The 16,503-nt window shown below is 40.9% G+C and overlaps 2 protein-coding genes across 17 annotated transcripts in view; one reads left to right on the plus strand and one right to left on the minus strand.

Annotated features, from left to right (window-relative positions):
• Nucleotides 1-11,708, minus strand: part of LOC125176887 (protein NPAT) — a 52,657-nt gene extending 40,949 nt beyond the window's left edge. Inside the window, exon 1 of the mRNA XM_047878802.1 lies at nt 11,502-11,708. Coding sequence (XP_047734758.1) covers nt 11,502-11,538 — 37 coding nt within the window. The 5' untranslated portion in view covers nt 11,539-11,708. The remainder of the gene's footprint in view (nt 1-11,501) is intronic.
• Nucleotides 11,709-11,788: 80 nt separating this feature from the next.
• The window catches only part of ATM (ATM serine/threonine kinase), a 132,239-nt gene continuing 127,524 nt past the window's right edge, over nt 11,789-16,503 (plus strand). For 11 of the 16 annotated variants that reach the window (XR_007156155.1, XR_007156156.1, XR_007156157.1 and 8 more), the window contains exons 1-2: nt 11,789-12,172; nt 12,459-14,236. The gene's annotated coding sequence lies outside the window, so the exon portion shown is untranslated. Of the gene's footprint in view, nt 12,177-12,458; nt 14,237-16,503 lie in introns of all 16 variants that reach the window. The other 5 variants (XM_047877192.1, XM_047877191.1, XM_047877194.1 and 2 more) reach the window with 5 other exon arrangements.

Here is a 16,503-nt window from a genome sequence, read left to right on the forward strand (position 1 = left end):
TCCTAACATCCATAATACAAGGGACACAGAGTAGTTAAAACAATCTTCAAGATGAAATAGCTGGTGGAGAAACACCCATTTCAAAATATACTACTATGTAATAGTAATCAAGCTAATATGTTACAGGCATAAGGATAGACACATAGATCAATGGGACAGAATTCACAATCCAGACATTTATGGTCAACTGATTTTCAGAAACAGCGCCAAGTCAACTCAATGGGGGAAATAGTCTTTTCAACAACTGATGCTGGGAGAACTGGGTACCCACATGCAAAAGAATGAAGTTGGATCCTCATGCCTCATGCCAAATATAAAAATTAACTAAAAATAGATCAAAGATGTAAGTTTAAGAGCAAAATCCATAAAAGTCTTAGAACAAAACAGAGGTGTAAATATTTCTGACATCAGATCAGGTAATGGTTTCTTAGTTATGACATTTAAAGAACAAGCAACCAAAGAAAAAATTAGATGAAATGAATTTCACCAAAATTAAAAACAATTTGTGCTTTCAATGAAAAGACAATGGATGAAACGGAAGAAAATATGTGCAACTCATCTACCTGATAAGGAACCACAATCCAGAATTTATAAAGAACAAACCATTAAGCACCTGAGAAGAGGCTCAACTTCATTAGTAATTAGGAAAATTTAAAACCAAAACTACAATGGGATACACCAATTCATACCACTAGGATAGCCAGAATTAAGACAGTCGTGAATATTGGCAAAGATGTGATGAAACTGGAAATCTCATACACTGCTGGTAGGAACTTAAAGTAGTACAAAATCGTTAGAAAATTCCTTGTGAAGTTCTCAGAAATATTAAACATAGAATTACCAAATGACCAAGTGATTCTACTAAGGTATATATGTAAGAGAGCTGAAACAGTATGTCCAAACAAAACTTGTACATGAGTGCTCACAGCATTTTTCTTAATATCCAAAAAGTGGAAACAACTTAAATGTCCATCAGTGAATGGACAAAATGTGGAATATCCATACAATGGAACAGTATTCAGCCATGCAAAGTACTACTTCCACTTGCTGCAACATGGATGAATCCTGAAAACATTACATTCTAGAAGTCAGATACAAAAGATCACGTATCGTATACGGTAAAACCTTGGACTGCAGCAGTAAGCTCACACGTTGTATGCAGTAAAACCTTGGATAACTTGTTCTGCAAGTGTTCTGTAAGAGCAGTGAACATTTCTAATACAAAACTTTAACTTGATAAACCAGTGATGTCTCACAATACTAGTAGTGCATGACAATGAATGTCACGTGATCACAACTGAGTCAATGATTCTCGAAATTCACTTTGAAATACAAGTGCTTTGGATTACAAGCATGTTTCCGAAATGAATTCTGCTCAACAAACCAAGGTTTTACTATAATTCCATTTATATAAAATGTCCAGAATAGGCAAATCCACAGAGACAAAAGGAAATTGGTGGTTGCTAGAGGATGGGGGGGATGGGGCAAGTGGGAGTGACTGTTAATGGGTTTGGGGTTTCTTTCTGGGATGACAGAAACATTCTGGAATTAACATAGTGATGATGGTTGCACAACATTGTGAATATACTGAAAACCACTGAATTCTACATGTTGTGGTACATGAAACTCAAAGTAAAAATGTAATCCTTAATTCTTAATATGTTATATGAAGTTCTACTTGTTTTCCATCCCAATTTCTTCTTGAGACTTGTGTCATTCCATCTCTCTCAGACTAACTGGTCTCTCAATTGTGCAAATTCATGAATGTTCTGATATCAAGGCCATTGTAAATGTCATTCCTGTTGCTTGGGCAGCTTATCCTTTCTTAGTCTAGCTAATTCCAACTCATTTTTCAGGTCTAGGGTAACTACCACTTACTCAGAGACTCTTTTTTGGCATGTATTATACTCCTCTTATCAGATACTTTTGTAGTATCTGATACATCTCAGTGCTAGTACAGTACTCAAGTATTTAACTACCAATGCAATTATTTAGATCTCTTCCAACTTTAAAATTATAAGGTTCTACTCTTCTCACCTGGAACTGTGTCCTTAACCAGGCCCTCCAAGTCAAAAAAGTAGCAAGAGTGCTTATGAAGTCATTATATATGAAGGTTATAAAAGGAAAGAGCCAGAAAACTGTCATCCCATTTTAGGAAATGGCCTAATTGGGATCTGGGAACCAACTCACCACAGTTTTCCAACCTTTTGTTAACTAATGCTACAGGAAGAAACAAATAAATATACCAATAAAAACCCCAAAGATATGTCCTTTGGAGTATGGGAGGACATTTAGAAACAGAAGAAACCTTTTATCTCATATATTACTACTTCAATATCTCTATCACTGAAGATGTGAAATCACCTCAAATAGGAAAGCAGATCAAGGATAAATGGCTATTTTTTCCTTTTTTATTTTTTACAAATAAAGAGCTCAAATATAAACCGTTATAATTCTACAGCCAGCTGAGAAGTTATCATTTTTATGAAGGTTTGCTTTTTGAGTTACATTATTTGTAGTAAGTCAGCTGCTACTAGGATTTCATGAATACAGAAGTTTAAAATATGTTAAGAACCACTGGAGTCACTCTGGAATCAGGGCAGGTGGAGCTTTTTATATGCTTCAGAATTTAAACTGAAGATAAACAATTTCTTTCCATGGGAGAGTTTCAAAACTTCTAATCACCCAGATGTATTCATAACCACTTGAGACTTCTAACAGGTGGTGGTGTGAAATCTAATTCCTTAAAGTGGATTTGCTTTTCTGCAGACCAAACATTCTCAAAAGAACAACATAGCCTTAAGGGGATGAAAATTGGTACAGAGGCAGCAAGGGAACAAAGAAAATACCACTGTTTTTATGCATAAGTCACAGATATACATACAATATGTAAATAGTGTACTTGTGACATTAAAATATTTGGAAATGGGGGGGGGGAGTCTAAAAATACTCCTTAAGGGTATGATAATGAAGTAAGGTTGAGAAATACCTCCCTAAACACAATGTAGTAACAGAAGTAACCTTTCTCAGAATAATATGGTCACTTGTGGTAGCATATGCTGGCCAAGGAATGGTTACAGATCAGACAGTTTATGGCTTATCATAAGACATTACACTTCAGTATACACTTCAGAAAAGGCTTTGTTAAAAGACTAAGTTACTTCTATAAAAAACGTTCAAAAATTACAATGCATCTTAAAATATCTAAGATATTTGGCTCTTAGAAACATGTCCAAGTTTAGGCAATCTAGAGTTCCCACTTTAGATTAGATTTAATGTGTTCTGCTTTACTTTTTAAAAATGAAAACAAACAGCTAAAGTTAATAAGCTAGTAGTGTAGACAAAATGGAATACTAAAAATAACCCATAAGAATGTAGGAAAAAATGGCACATTTTTGGTTGGAAACAAATGAGACAAACAGAAAACAAATAGTGAGATAGTAAACTCAATTTAGCAACTACTTTTTGGTATTTACTCAAATGAAATGAAACTTATGTCCACACACAAACTTGTAAGCAAGGTTATAAACATTTTTTAAGTTTGTATAAGCTTTATAAAACTCAAATATGCATCAACTGGTGAACACAGCATATACATTAATAATACATATATTGTTTACACATACACAATACATATTGTATATGTAGCATACACATATACAATAAAATACAGCAAAAAAGACGGATAGGCTGGATTTTCAGGAAGCTTTCTTTGGAGTAGGGTTTGTTAAAAATTGGGGCGCCTGGGTGGTGCAGTCGGTTAAGTGTCCGACTTCAGCTCAGGTCATGATCTCACGGTCCGTGAGTTCGAGCCCCGCGTCAGGCTCTGGGCTGATGGCTCAGAGCCTGGAGCCTGTTTCTGATTCTGTGTCTCCCTCTCTCTCTGCCCCTCCCCCGTTCATGCTCTGTCTCTCTCTGTCCAAAAATAAATAAAAAACGTTGAAAAAAAAAAATTAAAAATTGAACGAGTTCCTGAATAAATGGATAGCTAAATGAACAAATGAATAAAAATCTATGATAAAGGATGGTCTTTCAGTGTTTTCTGGCATTTAAAAGAAAAGCAGTTTATAGCACACATATATCCTCTTGGGACCTCGCTTTCCACCAATGTATCATAGAGCAAGCAGTTGCTACTTTTCTGGGCCCTTGAGAAGATCAAATAAGATAATAAAATATGGGGTGTCTGGGTGGCTCAGTCAGTTAAGTGTGCAACTCTTGATACTGGCTCAGGTTTTAAGATTGAGCCTTGTACTGGGCTTGGTACTGACAGTGCTGAGCCTGCTTGGGATTCTCACTCTCCCTCTCTCTCTCTCTCTCTGCCACTCCCCCACTCGCTCGCTAGCTCACTCACTCACTCACACACACACACACTCCCTCTCAAAACAAATTTTTAAAAAGTCCATTAAAAAAGATGTAAAAAAAATATTTAATATGTCTGGCCCCTAATCAGAGAAAACTAGTGATGTTTAAAGCTATGATGCATGTGTGCAGGAGTATGGGTACCTAATCCTGAAAATTCAGGCAGAATGGCTTACTTTATTTTATAGCCTGGTTTCCATCTTGTAGCATTATCATCAGTTTACCAGAGAGGGACAAGAGACTTTTCAGCATCCTCCACATGACCCATTTTCTCATGTGTAGGGCTGATTTTGTGCTTGTACAGACAATTTATGCCTTTCCTCAACTCTTATAATTCGAGTTATTAGTCATGACCATAGGATTAACAGTTTATATTGAAAGTGTTCCCAGGGATTCTGTTAGTACCTTTGGCTTCTACTCAAATTTAACAGAGATTATTAGAATTAGTATTTGCGATTTCACCCAGCTTCAAATATTTTACAGATGCTTAACTCTTAGATCCTTTTATCATTCCAACAGATTTAAACTCCGAGATAAATATTCGTTTGGGAGCTTTTATTTTGTTTTGATAGAAAAACTACCAGAGGAATGTGATTTGAAACTGACTTCTAAATGAGATACTCTCTAGCAATCCAAATATCTGACATGGCCATTATTCCACTGCAAAGCACAGTTTACCCCAGGGAATGTACTCTCAGAGAAAATTAAAACATAGCTGCCCACATCAAAGCCCATTAAGTCATGAGGTGGCCCTTCAGTAAGTGAGCTTCATTCTGCTGCTGGGCTGCAGGGCACTAGGAACCCTCCCAGAGACACTGACGAGAGCCTCCTGCCTGCAGATTTCTTTATCCAGGAATCACAGAATTTAGACCTGAGATGGACGTTGGGCTTCCTCAATCTGAAGAAGAAACTGGGCACAGATGACATTAAATGGTTTTTCCAAGATCTGTATCAGGTTACATAGTTAGGAAAAAACCCAAATACCCACAGCATCCTAAAATCCAGATTCTGAGTGGTCCTGAAGGTGGGGTCAATTATTCTAGACTGATGTGATTTGGACACTGGAATCAGAATACCATCTGGGTTGATGACTGCTTCAGATGAAGTAAAAGGATTCTTCAGGGGCGCCTGGCTGGCTCCGCCACCGCAATATGCAATCCTTGATCTCGTGTTGTTGAGTGACATGTTGGGTGTAGAGATTACTTAAAAATAAAATCTTAAGAAAAAAACACACCAATTCTTTAAAAACAAAACAAAAAACATGCCCAACTTTGGGCGATCCAGATTGGACACTTTAGATTAGACTTGATGTATTTTGCTTTACTTTTGTCTTAAGACTTCCAAAACAATGTGGTAATTGTATTAAGTGCCTACTTCACAGTTTTGACTACTTCAAAGCTTATACATATATATACACACACACACACACGCAGACGTATATATACACACATACATATACACACGCACATACATATATATATATAACCAGTTATTTGCTTACTAAAAGCTTACTTATCATCATTAAGTACTAGATCGTGACCAATTCTATTAGAATAATAGAAGCTGGGAATGCAAGCTGGTGCAGCCACTCTGGAAAACAGTATGGAGGTTCCTCAAAAAACTAAAAATAGAACTACCCTATGACCCAGCAGTTGCACTACTAGGCATTTATCCAAGGGATACAGATGTACTCTTTCGAAGGGACACGTGCACCCCTAAGTTTATAGCAGCACTATCAACAATAGCCAAAGTATGGAAAGAGCCCAAATGACCATCGATGGATGAATGGATAAGGAAGATGTGGTGTGTACATATATATATATATATATACATTGGAGTAGTACTCGGCAATCAAAAAGAATGAAATCTTGCCATTTGCAACTACGTGGATGGAACTGGAGGGTATTATGCTAAGTGAAATTAAGTCAGAGAAAGACAAAAATCATACGACTTCACTCATATGAGGACTTAAAGAGACAAAACAGATGAGCATAAGGGAAGGAAAACAAAAATATAAAAACAGGGAGGGGGACAAAGCATGAGAGACTCATAAAAATGGAGAACAAACAGAGGGTTACTGGAGGGGTTATGGGGGGGGGGATGGGCTAAATGGGTAAGGGGCACTGAGGAACCTACTCCTGAAATCATTGTTGCACCAGATGCTAATTTGGATGTAAATTAAAAAAATTAAATAAAACAAAAACTCACAGAACTGAGATTGAGTGATTTCCACTGTATGTAAAATTTTCATTTAGGGGCGCCTGGGTGGCTCAGTCGGTTAAACGTCCGACTTCAGCTCAGGTCACGATCTCGTGGTCCGTGAGTTCGAGCCCCGCGTCGGGCTCTGGGCTGATGGCTCAGAGCCTGGAGCCTGTTTCCGATTCTGTGTCTCTCTCTCTCTCTGCCCCTCCCCCGTTCATGCTCTGTCTCTCTCTGTCTCAAAAATAAATAAAACATTAAAAAAAACTTAAAAAAAATTTTTTTCATTTAATAAAAAATTGTAAAAAAAAAAATAGTGTAAGTTTTAGGTATAAATTATTCCAAATGTCAAAATTTACAATGAAAATACAAAATAGGGGTCAAAGATCTTATTATAATACATATAATTACTCTTTAATTAACATTAGTGATTATTTTTTACTTCTAAAGACAGCTTTTATGTAAACTTATTTTCAAAGATGTACAAAAGGTAAGAAAGCATGCCTGAGTTTCCTTTTTTCTTAATATAATACTGTCTTCAGCCTGCTTTTCAGTGGAGGGAGTAATGAGTAACAAAACAGACCAAACGGGAAATATAACTAGAAAAGAGAAGGAAAGATAAAATCCTAATTATACCTAGAGTATTAAAATTTTAGACTCATGGCAAGAGTCGATCTTCTTTCATTCTATTTATGGAGAAAGAAAGAGAGGTGCCTCATGAAGAAAGCAAGAGATCTCAAAACCCCCGACTTGAAAATAACTCCTTCACATTTTTTTAAGAAACTGTTTTATTTCTGACAGGGAGAGACAGAATGCAAGCGGGGGAGGGGCAGAGAGGGAAACACAGAATCTAAAGCAGGCTCCTGGCTCTGAGCTGTCAGAGCCCGTCACAGGGCTCGAACTCACCAACCACGAGATCGTGACCTGAGCCCAACCTGAGCTTAACTGACTGAACCACCCAGGTGCCCCAATCTCCGACATATAATACTTTTCCAGAAATTATCCAATTATTTAATGATTAATGATATTTTAAATATGTAAGTGATTCTGGGACGCCTGGGTGGCTCAGTCGGTTGACCATCCGACTTCAGCTCAGGTCATGATCTTACGGTCCATGGGTTCAGGCCCCGCATTGGGCTCTGTGCTGACAGCTCAGAGCCTGGAGCCTGCTTCAGATTCTGTGCCTCCTTCTCTCTCTGCCCCTCCCCCACTCACACGCTCTCTTTCTCTGCCTCTCAAAAATAAAGAAAACTAATAAAAAAAAATTTAAAAAAAAAGTGATTCTTGGGAAGACTTAACTTACTAATGTAACTAGATTCACAAATAACAAGTTTCTGTCTATAAATAAGTTATCTAAAAGGACCCAAAAGATACATATGCAAGTAACTGTAATACAAAGAAAAGGTAGTAACACAATAGGAGTTACTTCCTGAGGGGATGGGGCTAGAGAAAGTATTACTAGATTTGGGGAAAATTATGACTATCACAAAGATGTTGAGTCTCAAAGGACGGTTGGGGAATCCCCAACAAAGCTGATGAAAAGCATGTATGGAGAACATGCCCAATCTGGAGGAAGCACAACGTATATGAAAGAGAACAGCTGGAGATACAACTGAAAAGACAGAATGAGTAAGGATCATAAAAAGCTGTAAATGTCAGCAATGACATTATTATGAATAATATGAATAAACACAATCTGAATAAAAACAGAAAACATGGGTAAATGACATCAGTAGGCAAAAAGGACTGTTACGATCACAGTTGCACGTTTGTAAATATTTATCAAGTATTTATAATGTCTTAGCTATATACAGGTGAATAGGATCAGTGGCTCTTGACCTTCCAGGAGTGTGTCAATTCTGGTTCTGTTTGCTTTCAATCTCTTCTTCCTCTTTCTCTGCTTCGAAAGATAGGAAACCTGACCCCACGCAATGTTTCCTAGGCTCCAGGTCAGCTGGCTTCTAGCTGCATCCAAACAATGCGAAGCACTGGTGGGGGACTGGAGGGCAACTGGAAGAAGCCATATTGTTTTCTCTCACTTCTTCTTTACCTTGGCAGAATATCCTCTGTGACAACTGCTCCCCTCACCAGACAAGTCTACCTTCCATCTTCCCCAGAGAGAACCCAGCCTCTGGATTGCTTCATCTCTCCTTGTCCTCCTGATTATCATAGTGGCTTCCTGCTGAGGCTACTCTGAGTCTGTTCACATAAGCTGCTTGTCTTCTTAGTTCTTCTATCACCAGTGTAACCAATTCTCTCATTAAATCCCTTCCCTTTAAATACTCACATTCGTTTTAAGTTTTCCTGAACGGACTCTCAATCATATAGAAAGGAACAAACCTATTGACAAATCCAAAAACAGTTCTGGATCCTATACCCATAAAAGTGCCCAACTGTACATAAATCTTTACAGACAGTTTCGGGGGGCTTCCAAGAACCCTCGAAGCTGGTCTTATTAATCTCTGATCAAAAATACCAAGGACAGAAAGGCAACTTTCAATTTGGGAATATGAAAAACTACAGGTCGATGATGGTGATGGTTACAGAACAATGTAAATGTACTCAATGCCACAAAACCATACACTTAAAAATGGCTCAAGTGTTGTATATATTTATATTATGTACATTTCATAAACATAAGTAAATACGGCATTAGATGGAACATCAGGTGGGGTCTAGGAAAAGTATTTGGGGGGCAGGAGGGGCACATGCGTAAGGGTAAAAGAAAAAAACCACAACCCTAATTATGTGAACTCTAAAGGGAGAACTTGTCTATTCTTAGCATTTAGCACAGTGTCCGATACTAAGCAAAGATTTGCTTAAAGAACATTATGAATAAAAGGAACCAACAAAAAGGGAGCTGCTGAAAAAGGTGCTTTGTACTGAAAGAAGAATCATGAGGAAATAATGAAACTATTACTATTTTAGGCTTCTATGCTTTGTAATTATGGATCACCAGGTGCTAACATAACTTCAAGATACATAATACTAAGTGAGAAGAGTACGAATGGGTGTGGGTGGGGAGACTTTCTTTTCTTTTGTATTACACTACACTCTTTTGCCCAACATTAAATTTTGGTAAGTGCATACGTTTTTCAACTTTTAGAATAGGAGGTGTAATGTAAATGCTTTAGGCAGACTTGCTCAATAGTAAATATCAATAGCAAGACTATTTGAGAAGCCACGAAAGAGGTCCAAAAGAAGGCAAGGGGGGCGGGCATATTAAGTAGGACTGGCGGCAATTAAATTGGAATGTGAATGACAAAGAATTTTAGGAAAAGAAACAATTAATTTGGAGTTTTTATCCATTAAAAAAACTAGGAAGTCAAGCAGAGCAGATGGCTTGTGGAGAACACAAGTAGGTGTGAATTATTCCAGTTAGAAAATCATATTGCTTTCAGACCGGTTGTTTTTAGCTGGGGGTGATTTTGCCCTCCAGGGAACATACTGGCAATATTTAGAGACATTTGTTAAATGTCATAAGTGGGTGGGGTTGGGACTGAGGTCTTACTGGCATCTATCCATACATGCCAGGTATCTAAACATCTCACAATGCACAGGACAGCTCCCCATAATAAATAATTACCTGGCGCCAAAAGTCAATATCGAACAAGGTGAGAAACCCTGTTAAGGACTTCTATAGTTACATAAAATCCGGTGCATTAACCAAATTGCCAAAACTCAAAAATTCATAACCAAATGATACACCTTCAAGAAAAAACAAAGTATGTCAATATTATCTTCAACACCGTGAAAGTCTACTTCAGGTTATGAGGTTTACCATAAACCTCATAAATGTAACTAACAATTACAAGATAGCCAGCTTTTTCTCACAGATAGAGATGGAGGCTAACTACTGATAAGTTCTCATAAAGTGGACAAAACAGTAACCAAACATTAGCAAAAATACTAGTTTAAGCTTATGTCACTAGTTTCTCCAAAAACGGGCCGTGGAACCGTTAAGTCTCTCCTGTTTCCTGCAAAACGTGCTCATCAAAAGCCCCGTGCACGAAGACCTGTTTTTCTGGGCAGGGCTGAGTATTTAAAAAAGTAAGACTAATGGGATTTTCTAACAATAAGGTAACAATAGCAACTACTGTGGACACGACGGGAAATTTCATCACAGATGTTTACCATTTACTTTCAGGGGTGTCGCGTATGAGGTCTGCAAACCACTGGCTCGGGATCTGAGGGTTTGAGCTTCCTACAGATCTGGTGCTCAGCAGCACGACCCTCTCCATTCTTTTGGGAACAAACAACAACAAAACCCGTTTCCCACAGAAACAATACGTCCTGACAACAGGCCCGCTGAACCGACCGTCCTCAAATGGAGGAAAACACTAACCATCAGAGCTAGAAAACGTTCAACTGGAAGGCATTTCCTCTGCGAAATTGCTCGCCCGTCCTGTTTTAGAACATGCAGCTGGCATTTCAGACCTCGGTGCCGGACGACTAACTGCGGGGAGGGAGGGTGAGGGATGGGGAGGCAAGATCACCCCCGTTCGCCCCACATTCGTAGTTCTAAGGGCGAGGGACGAATAGGGCGTCGGGAAGGTCTTTCTGCACGACCGGGTGGCTCAGGGACGTCCTCATTTTTCCTAATTAGAACGTGGGTCCGTCCGTCTCGTCCACAAGGCTCCTTGCAGGGGTCCCAACGAAGCTTGCAGGCCCGGCTCCCCCTCCGAATCCAGGCCTCAGGTGTTCCGCCCGGGCTTCTCCTGGGCCCTCCCCTCGCCACGCAGCCTCCGGGGAGCGCAGCATCCACACAAAGAGGCTTAAGCGGTCTGAGAGCCCGGCTGGGGGAGAACGGCCGCCGGTCAGAACTTGCAAACGCGGAGGCAAAGCCCCAGAGCCTCCCCGCCCCGGGAGAACCTCTGGCCCCAAAGGTCGTTCCGTCCTGCTCTGCCTGGCCCACTAACTGTCCCTGCCGCGCCTGCACTCACCCAGAACCAGCCGCGCAATGTCCGAAGGTAACAGCATGACCGAAGCCGCAGCAGGAACCGCAATAGGAGACGAGACTCAGGTGAAAGCCCACACACCGACAGCTCCTGCGCCGCATCTCCCGGTTCCAGTGGCGGCACCGAACCCGCGGCAATTTGGCCCGCCTCTTTCGCCCCACGTCCGCCAATCGCTTCCGCCGGAGAAAGAAAGGCGCCGAAATGAAACCCGCCTCCGTTCCCGTCGGAACTGTCGTCACTTCCGTCCTCGCGTTAGGAGGGGTGGGGCTGAAGGCGGCGAGGAGGTGGGATGCAAGCGCCGGAGCCCAAGTCGGAGGGCGAGCGGAGAGCTCAAGTTCGCATGCCATTGGCGGGCGACGCGCAGGCGCGTTCGCTCAGACGAGCCGAATGTTTTGAGGGGAGCGGGGGCAGGAGGCGGAGAGCGTGCGGGGGTCGTCGCGCATGGGCAGACCGTGCCCGCTTCTGGGTCACTCTGACTTCTTCCTCCGGAGACCCAGGCTGTGCGGGCACGCCGCGTTTGAACCGGAAGCGGGAATAGTGGCTGTCTACTCGGCTGGAGCCGCTGTGGACGCGGGGAAAGGCGAGTGGAGCGGGATTTAGGCTGCAGCCGCCGCCTCCGCTTTGGGAAATTGCACTCTGGCCGTTCGAGTGCAGCGGTAGGTGCGCGGCGAGCAGGCAGCGGCTTCTGCGTGGGGGTACTTGAGGGGCGTCCAAGCCATTCTGTGCCAGCCCCCTGATGGCCGGTCTACCCTGCTGCTCTCTAGAGGGGTATTATTCCGCGCTGCACTTTTCTCCCGCTCTCTCTGCGGTCCCGTAGCGGACTTAGCGGAGTTAATAGCCGGGACTCTTCTGCCAAATGCCGCGTGCGCGTCCCCTTTCTCTGTCCCCGTATGGACCAGCTGTAACTAAATGACTAATCATGCCCCCCCTCTTCTTTATTAGATTTGATCTACGAGCATCTGTTGAGGTTTAAACTAGATTGGCGTGCGTTGGAGCGCGGAGTGTGGAATTACTTTTGCTGGAGCTGGAATTCTGGCTGACATCTGCAGCCGCGCTGTACAGTCTCCCTTGTGATTATTCTGGCCTGTGGTGAGCACTCAAGAGCGTTCGCTGCTGTTCTTGCCGGGTACCGAGAAATTTTAGACTTTTTTTTTTTTTTTTTTTTTTTAAAGAGTGGCAGAGGGAGAGTGAGGATCTCAAGCCGGCTCCAAGCTCAGCGCTGGGCTGGATCGGACGACCCTGGGATCATGACCTAAAAAGAAATCGAGCGCCCCATGCTCAAAGGACCGAGCCACCCGTGTGCCCCGCTAGGCACAGACAGTAAAAGGACCCTTAGAGCTCAGGGGGATAATCTGAGAGAGAACTGTGACGGCAGAGGAGCAAATGAGGTTGTGTGGTAAGACCTCCAATTGTTCAGTTGCCCCCGGAGGGGTATGGTAGGTGCCTTGCAGACAAGGAGAAATGCATGTAAAGGCATAAAGTGTGGAAGGTATCTGAAGCTCCAGGGTGAGGTCTGGCGTGGAATGAAAGATGTGGGCATTTTCAGCATGGTGGGGTCTTAGGGATGGATGCTCAACCCTGGGAGAGCATAGGTTGAGATGTAAGGACACAAAGATCCTCTTGCAGGTGTGGGTGGAAGAAGAACCAGCAAAAAAGATTAAGGAAACAAAGGGAATAATGATAATTGGTAGCAACGGTTGGGCATTTGCTGTGTTCCAGGCACTGTGGTAAACACGCGCATGCACCCTTACAAAACCTTTGAAGTAGGCACCCTTACAATACCTTTGGTATTGTTTTTTATTTTATCGTTGACAGAACTGACGTTAGAGGAAATAGCTATCTTGCTCAGGCTTATACAGTTTGTAAATGGCAGGACGAGGATTTGAACCAGTATGATCTAAGTACAGAGCCCACACACTATTACACCGGGAAAGAATGGCATGCCAAGGGCAGAATTGTATGCAGGAAGATGAGGTGTAGGTATCGTTGTCAAATTCTGTAAAGGGACCAACTTGATGGAGATCTAAAAAGGGACATTGGATTTGCCATTTCAGAGGTTGTTGCTTAGGAAATGTGTATTGTTTAACTGCTTGTTGGTAGTGGAATGTAGATAGTTCTGGATGAATGTATTAATCAAATTCTACCTGATCTGTTGACTCTCTTGCTGTAGCTGACTGCTTTGTAATTCTTTGGTTTTCTTTCACTTCCTCCAACATACCATGCACTTTTCCATTTTAAGACCTTTTGGTGATACTAGTCTCCGCTGAAATGTTGGCCCTCTAGCTGTTTCATTGATTGGTACCCGTTCAGATCTTGGCTTTGTTGTAACCTCTGCTGGGATGTGTTCCCTGGCACCTTATCAAAAGTGATCTTCTCCATTGTTATTGTATATTGTGTTTCCTTTGAGTCATTTATCAGTTTGGAATTATACATTGATTTTTCAGTGTACTCGTTTGTCGTCACTCTCCCTCACCACTTCTGACTCCACAAGGGTAGGATTTGTGTCTCTTACCTGTAACATAGTACCTCGAACACAGTAGTTGCTCAGTAAATGTTGCATGTATCAGTGATTGAACATTTCCTGATTGAACTGTTGTGTTTTCTTGAAAGTAATCCATTTTTGGGAAACGGAAGAGAGAAAAATAGAAAGAAGCCAGCAGAAAAATCACAGCTTTAAAAAAGAAAATTTGAGGGCTACATCTTCCTGGAAGTGTCACGTGGTCAGTAAACATGTGATTTTTTTTTTTACATTACAAACAACATGTTTTGCATATCTAGAAATAAATGTGCCTACCTTTATGGTTCTTTGGATATTGCTAAGGTGTTTTCATTGGTTACAACCCCAGTTTTGTTTTCCATATTGACTCACTCCAAGAGGGTTTTAAGCTAAGAGTGAGTAAGAAGGGGGAAGAGTCCTAGATAAAATTGTGAGGAATGGAAATGAAAATAGCATGAACATGGAAATAATAGTTGTTTTCCTCGAGAAGTTTACGACCAAACAAATAAGACTGTCAAGTAAATAACATCCTGTAATCCACAGCAGTGTAGAGGAGGTTGTACTAGGGATAAAAGAGTGAACAACCAATGAATAAAAATGAAGAAGTGACTTAGACTTTTCTACCAGTGAAATAGGTAGGCTCATTAGGTAGTGTGCCTTCACTGGATGTTAAAAGAGTGTTGAAATAATTTTGTAGGAGAGATTTCTTTGTACGAAGATTGGACGTGTTCTCTCAGTTCCGGTTTTAAGATCCTGTGAGTGAAATAGCAGCAGGGAAACATACTTGATCTTTAAAGAATGAGTAGAATTTATGTGAATGCATGGGTAAAGGACACCCCCCCCCTTGCCTCTTGAGATAGGTAATACACACAAAAAAGTACATATTTTCTTTGTAAATATTTATAGTCTAACAAAAATGAAGCTTCTTTGTAAAGTGACTCAAAATTAATGACACGAAATGCTTTTCTTATATGAGTTCTTTTAAAGGTTATCAGAGGTAGGCTTGATTATGTTCAAAAACCTAAGAGGAGAGCTACAGCAATGGCATTCAAGCCCAGTAAGATGTAGTTGATTTTTGACTTTTGCAAGGGATATCTCTGTAGTATTTTTTTTTAAATTTTTTTTAACATTTATTTATTTTTGAGAGACAGACAGAGACAGAGCATGAGCAGGGGAGGGGCAGAGAGAGAGGGAGACACAGAATCCAAATCAAGCTCCAGGCTCTGAGCTGTCAGCACAGCTAAGCATCTGACTTCAGCTCAGGTCATGATCTCACTGTCTGTGAGTTCAAGCCCCACATCAGGCTCTGTGCTGACAGCTCAGAGCCTGGAGCCTACTTGAGATTATGTGTCTCCCTCTCTCTCTGCCCCAACCCCACTCATGCTCTGTCTCTCTCTCAAAAATAAATAAACGTTAAAAACAATTTTTTTTTTAAATGAGAACCATCAGCCAGTTGAGACTTAAGTGCTAGGCAAGGTTTGCCAGCTCTGATAACCTCCTAGCTATCAATTCCAGAGCACAGCAAATTAAACTTTTGGCTCAACAAATGACACATCGCTACATATAAGAAAGAGTGCTGCTGTTAAAGTGCTAAATCCTTGGGTGCCCTTTTCCTTGTTCTTGACCTGTCTGTCTTCTGTTTATCTTTTACGTTTTAATAGAAATATCATATACATGGAAAATCCGATAGACTCCACCAAAAGTCTGCTAGAACTGATACATGAATTTAGCAAAGTTGCAGGATACAAAGTCAATGTATAGAAATCAGTTGCATTCTTATACTCTAATAATGAAGCAACAGAAAGACAAATAAAGAAACTGATCCCATTCACAATTGCACCAAGAAGCATAAAATACCTAGGGATAAATCTAACCAAAGATGTAAAAGATCTGTATGCTGAAAACTATAGAACGCTTATGAAGGAAATTGAAGAAGATATAAAGAAATGGAAAAACATTCCGTGCTCATGGATTGGAAGAATAAATATTGTCAAAATGTCAATACTACCCAAAGCTATCTACACATTCAATGCAATCCCACTCAAAATTGCACCAGCATTCTTCTTGAAACTAGAACAAGCAATCCTAAAATTCATATAGAACCGCAAAAGTCCCGGAATAGCCAAAGTAATTTTGAAGAAGACCAAAGCAGGAGGCATCACAATCCCAGACTTTAGCCTCTACTACAAAGCTTTAATCAGCAAGACAGCATGGTATGGGCACAAAAACAGACACACAGACCAATGGAATAGAGTAGAAACCCCAGAACTAGACCCACAAACGTATGGCCAACTCATCTTTGACAAAGCAGGAAGGAACATCCAATGGAAAAAAGACAGTCTCTTTAACAAATGGTTCTGGGAGAACTGGACAGCAACAGGCAGAAGATTGAAACTAGACCACTTTCTCACACCATTCACAAAAATAAACTCAAAATGGTTAAAGGACCTGAATGTGAGACAGGAAACCATCAAAACCCTAGAGGAGAAA

This window comes from Prionailurus viverrinus, chromosome D1, assembly GCF_022837055.1.
Source record: "Prionailurus viverrinus isolate Anna chromosome D1, UM_Priviv_1.0, whole genome shotgun sequence".
In the NCBI taxonomy this organism is placed as follows: Eukaryota; Metazoa; Chordata; class Mammalia; order Carnivora; family Felidae; genus Prionailurus; species Prionailurus viverrinus.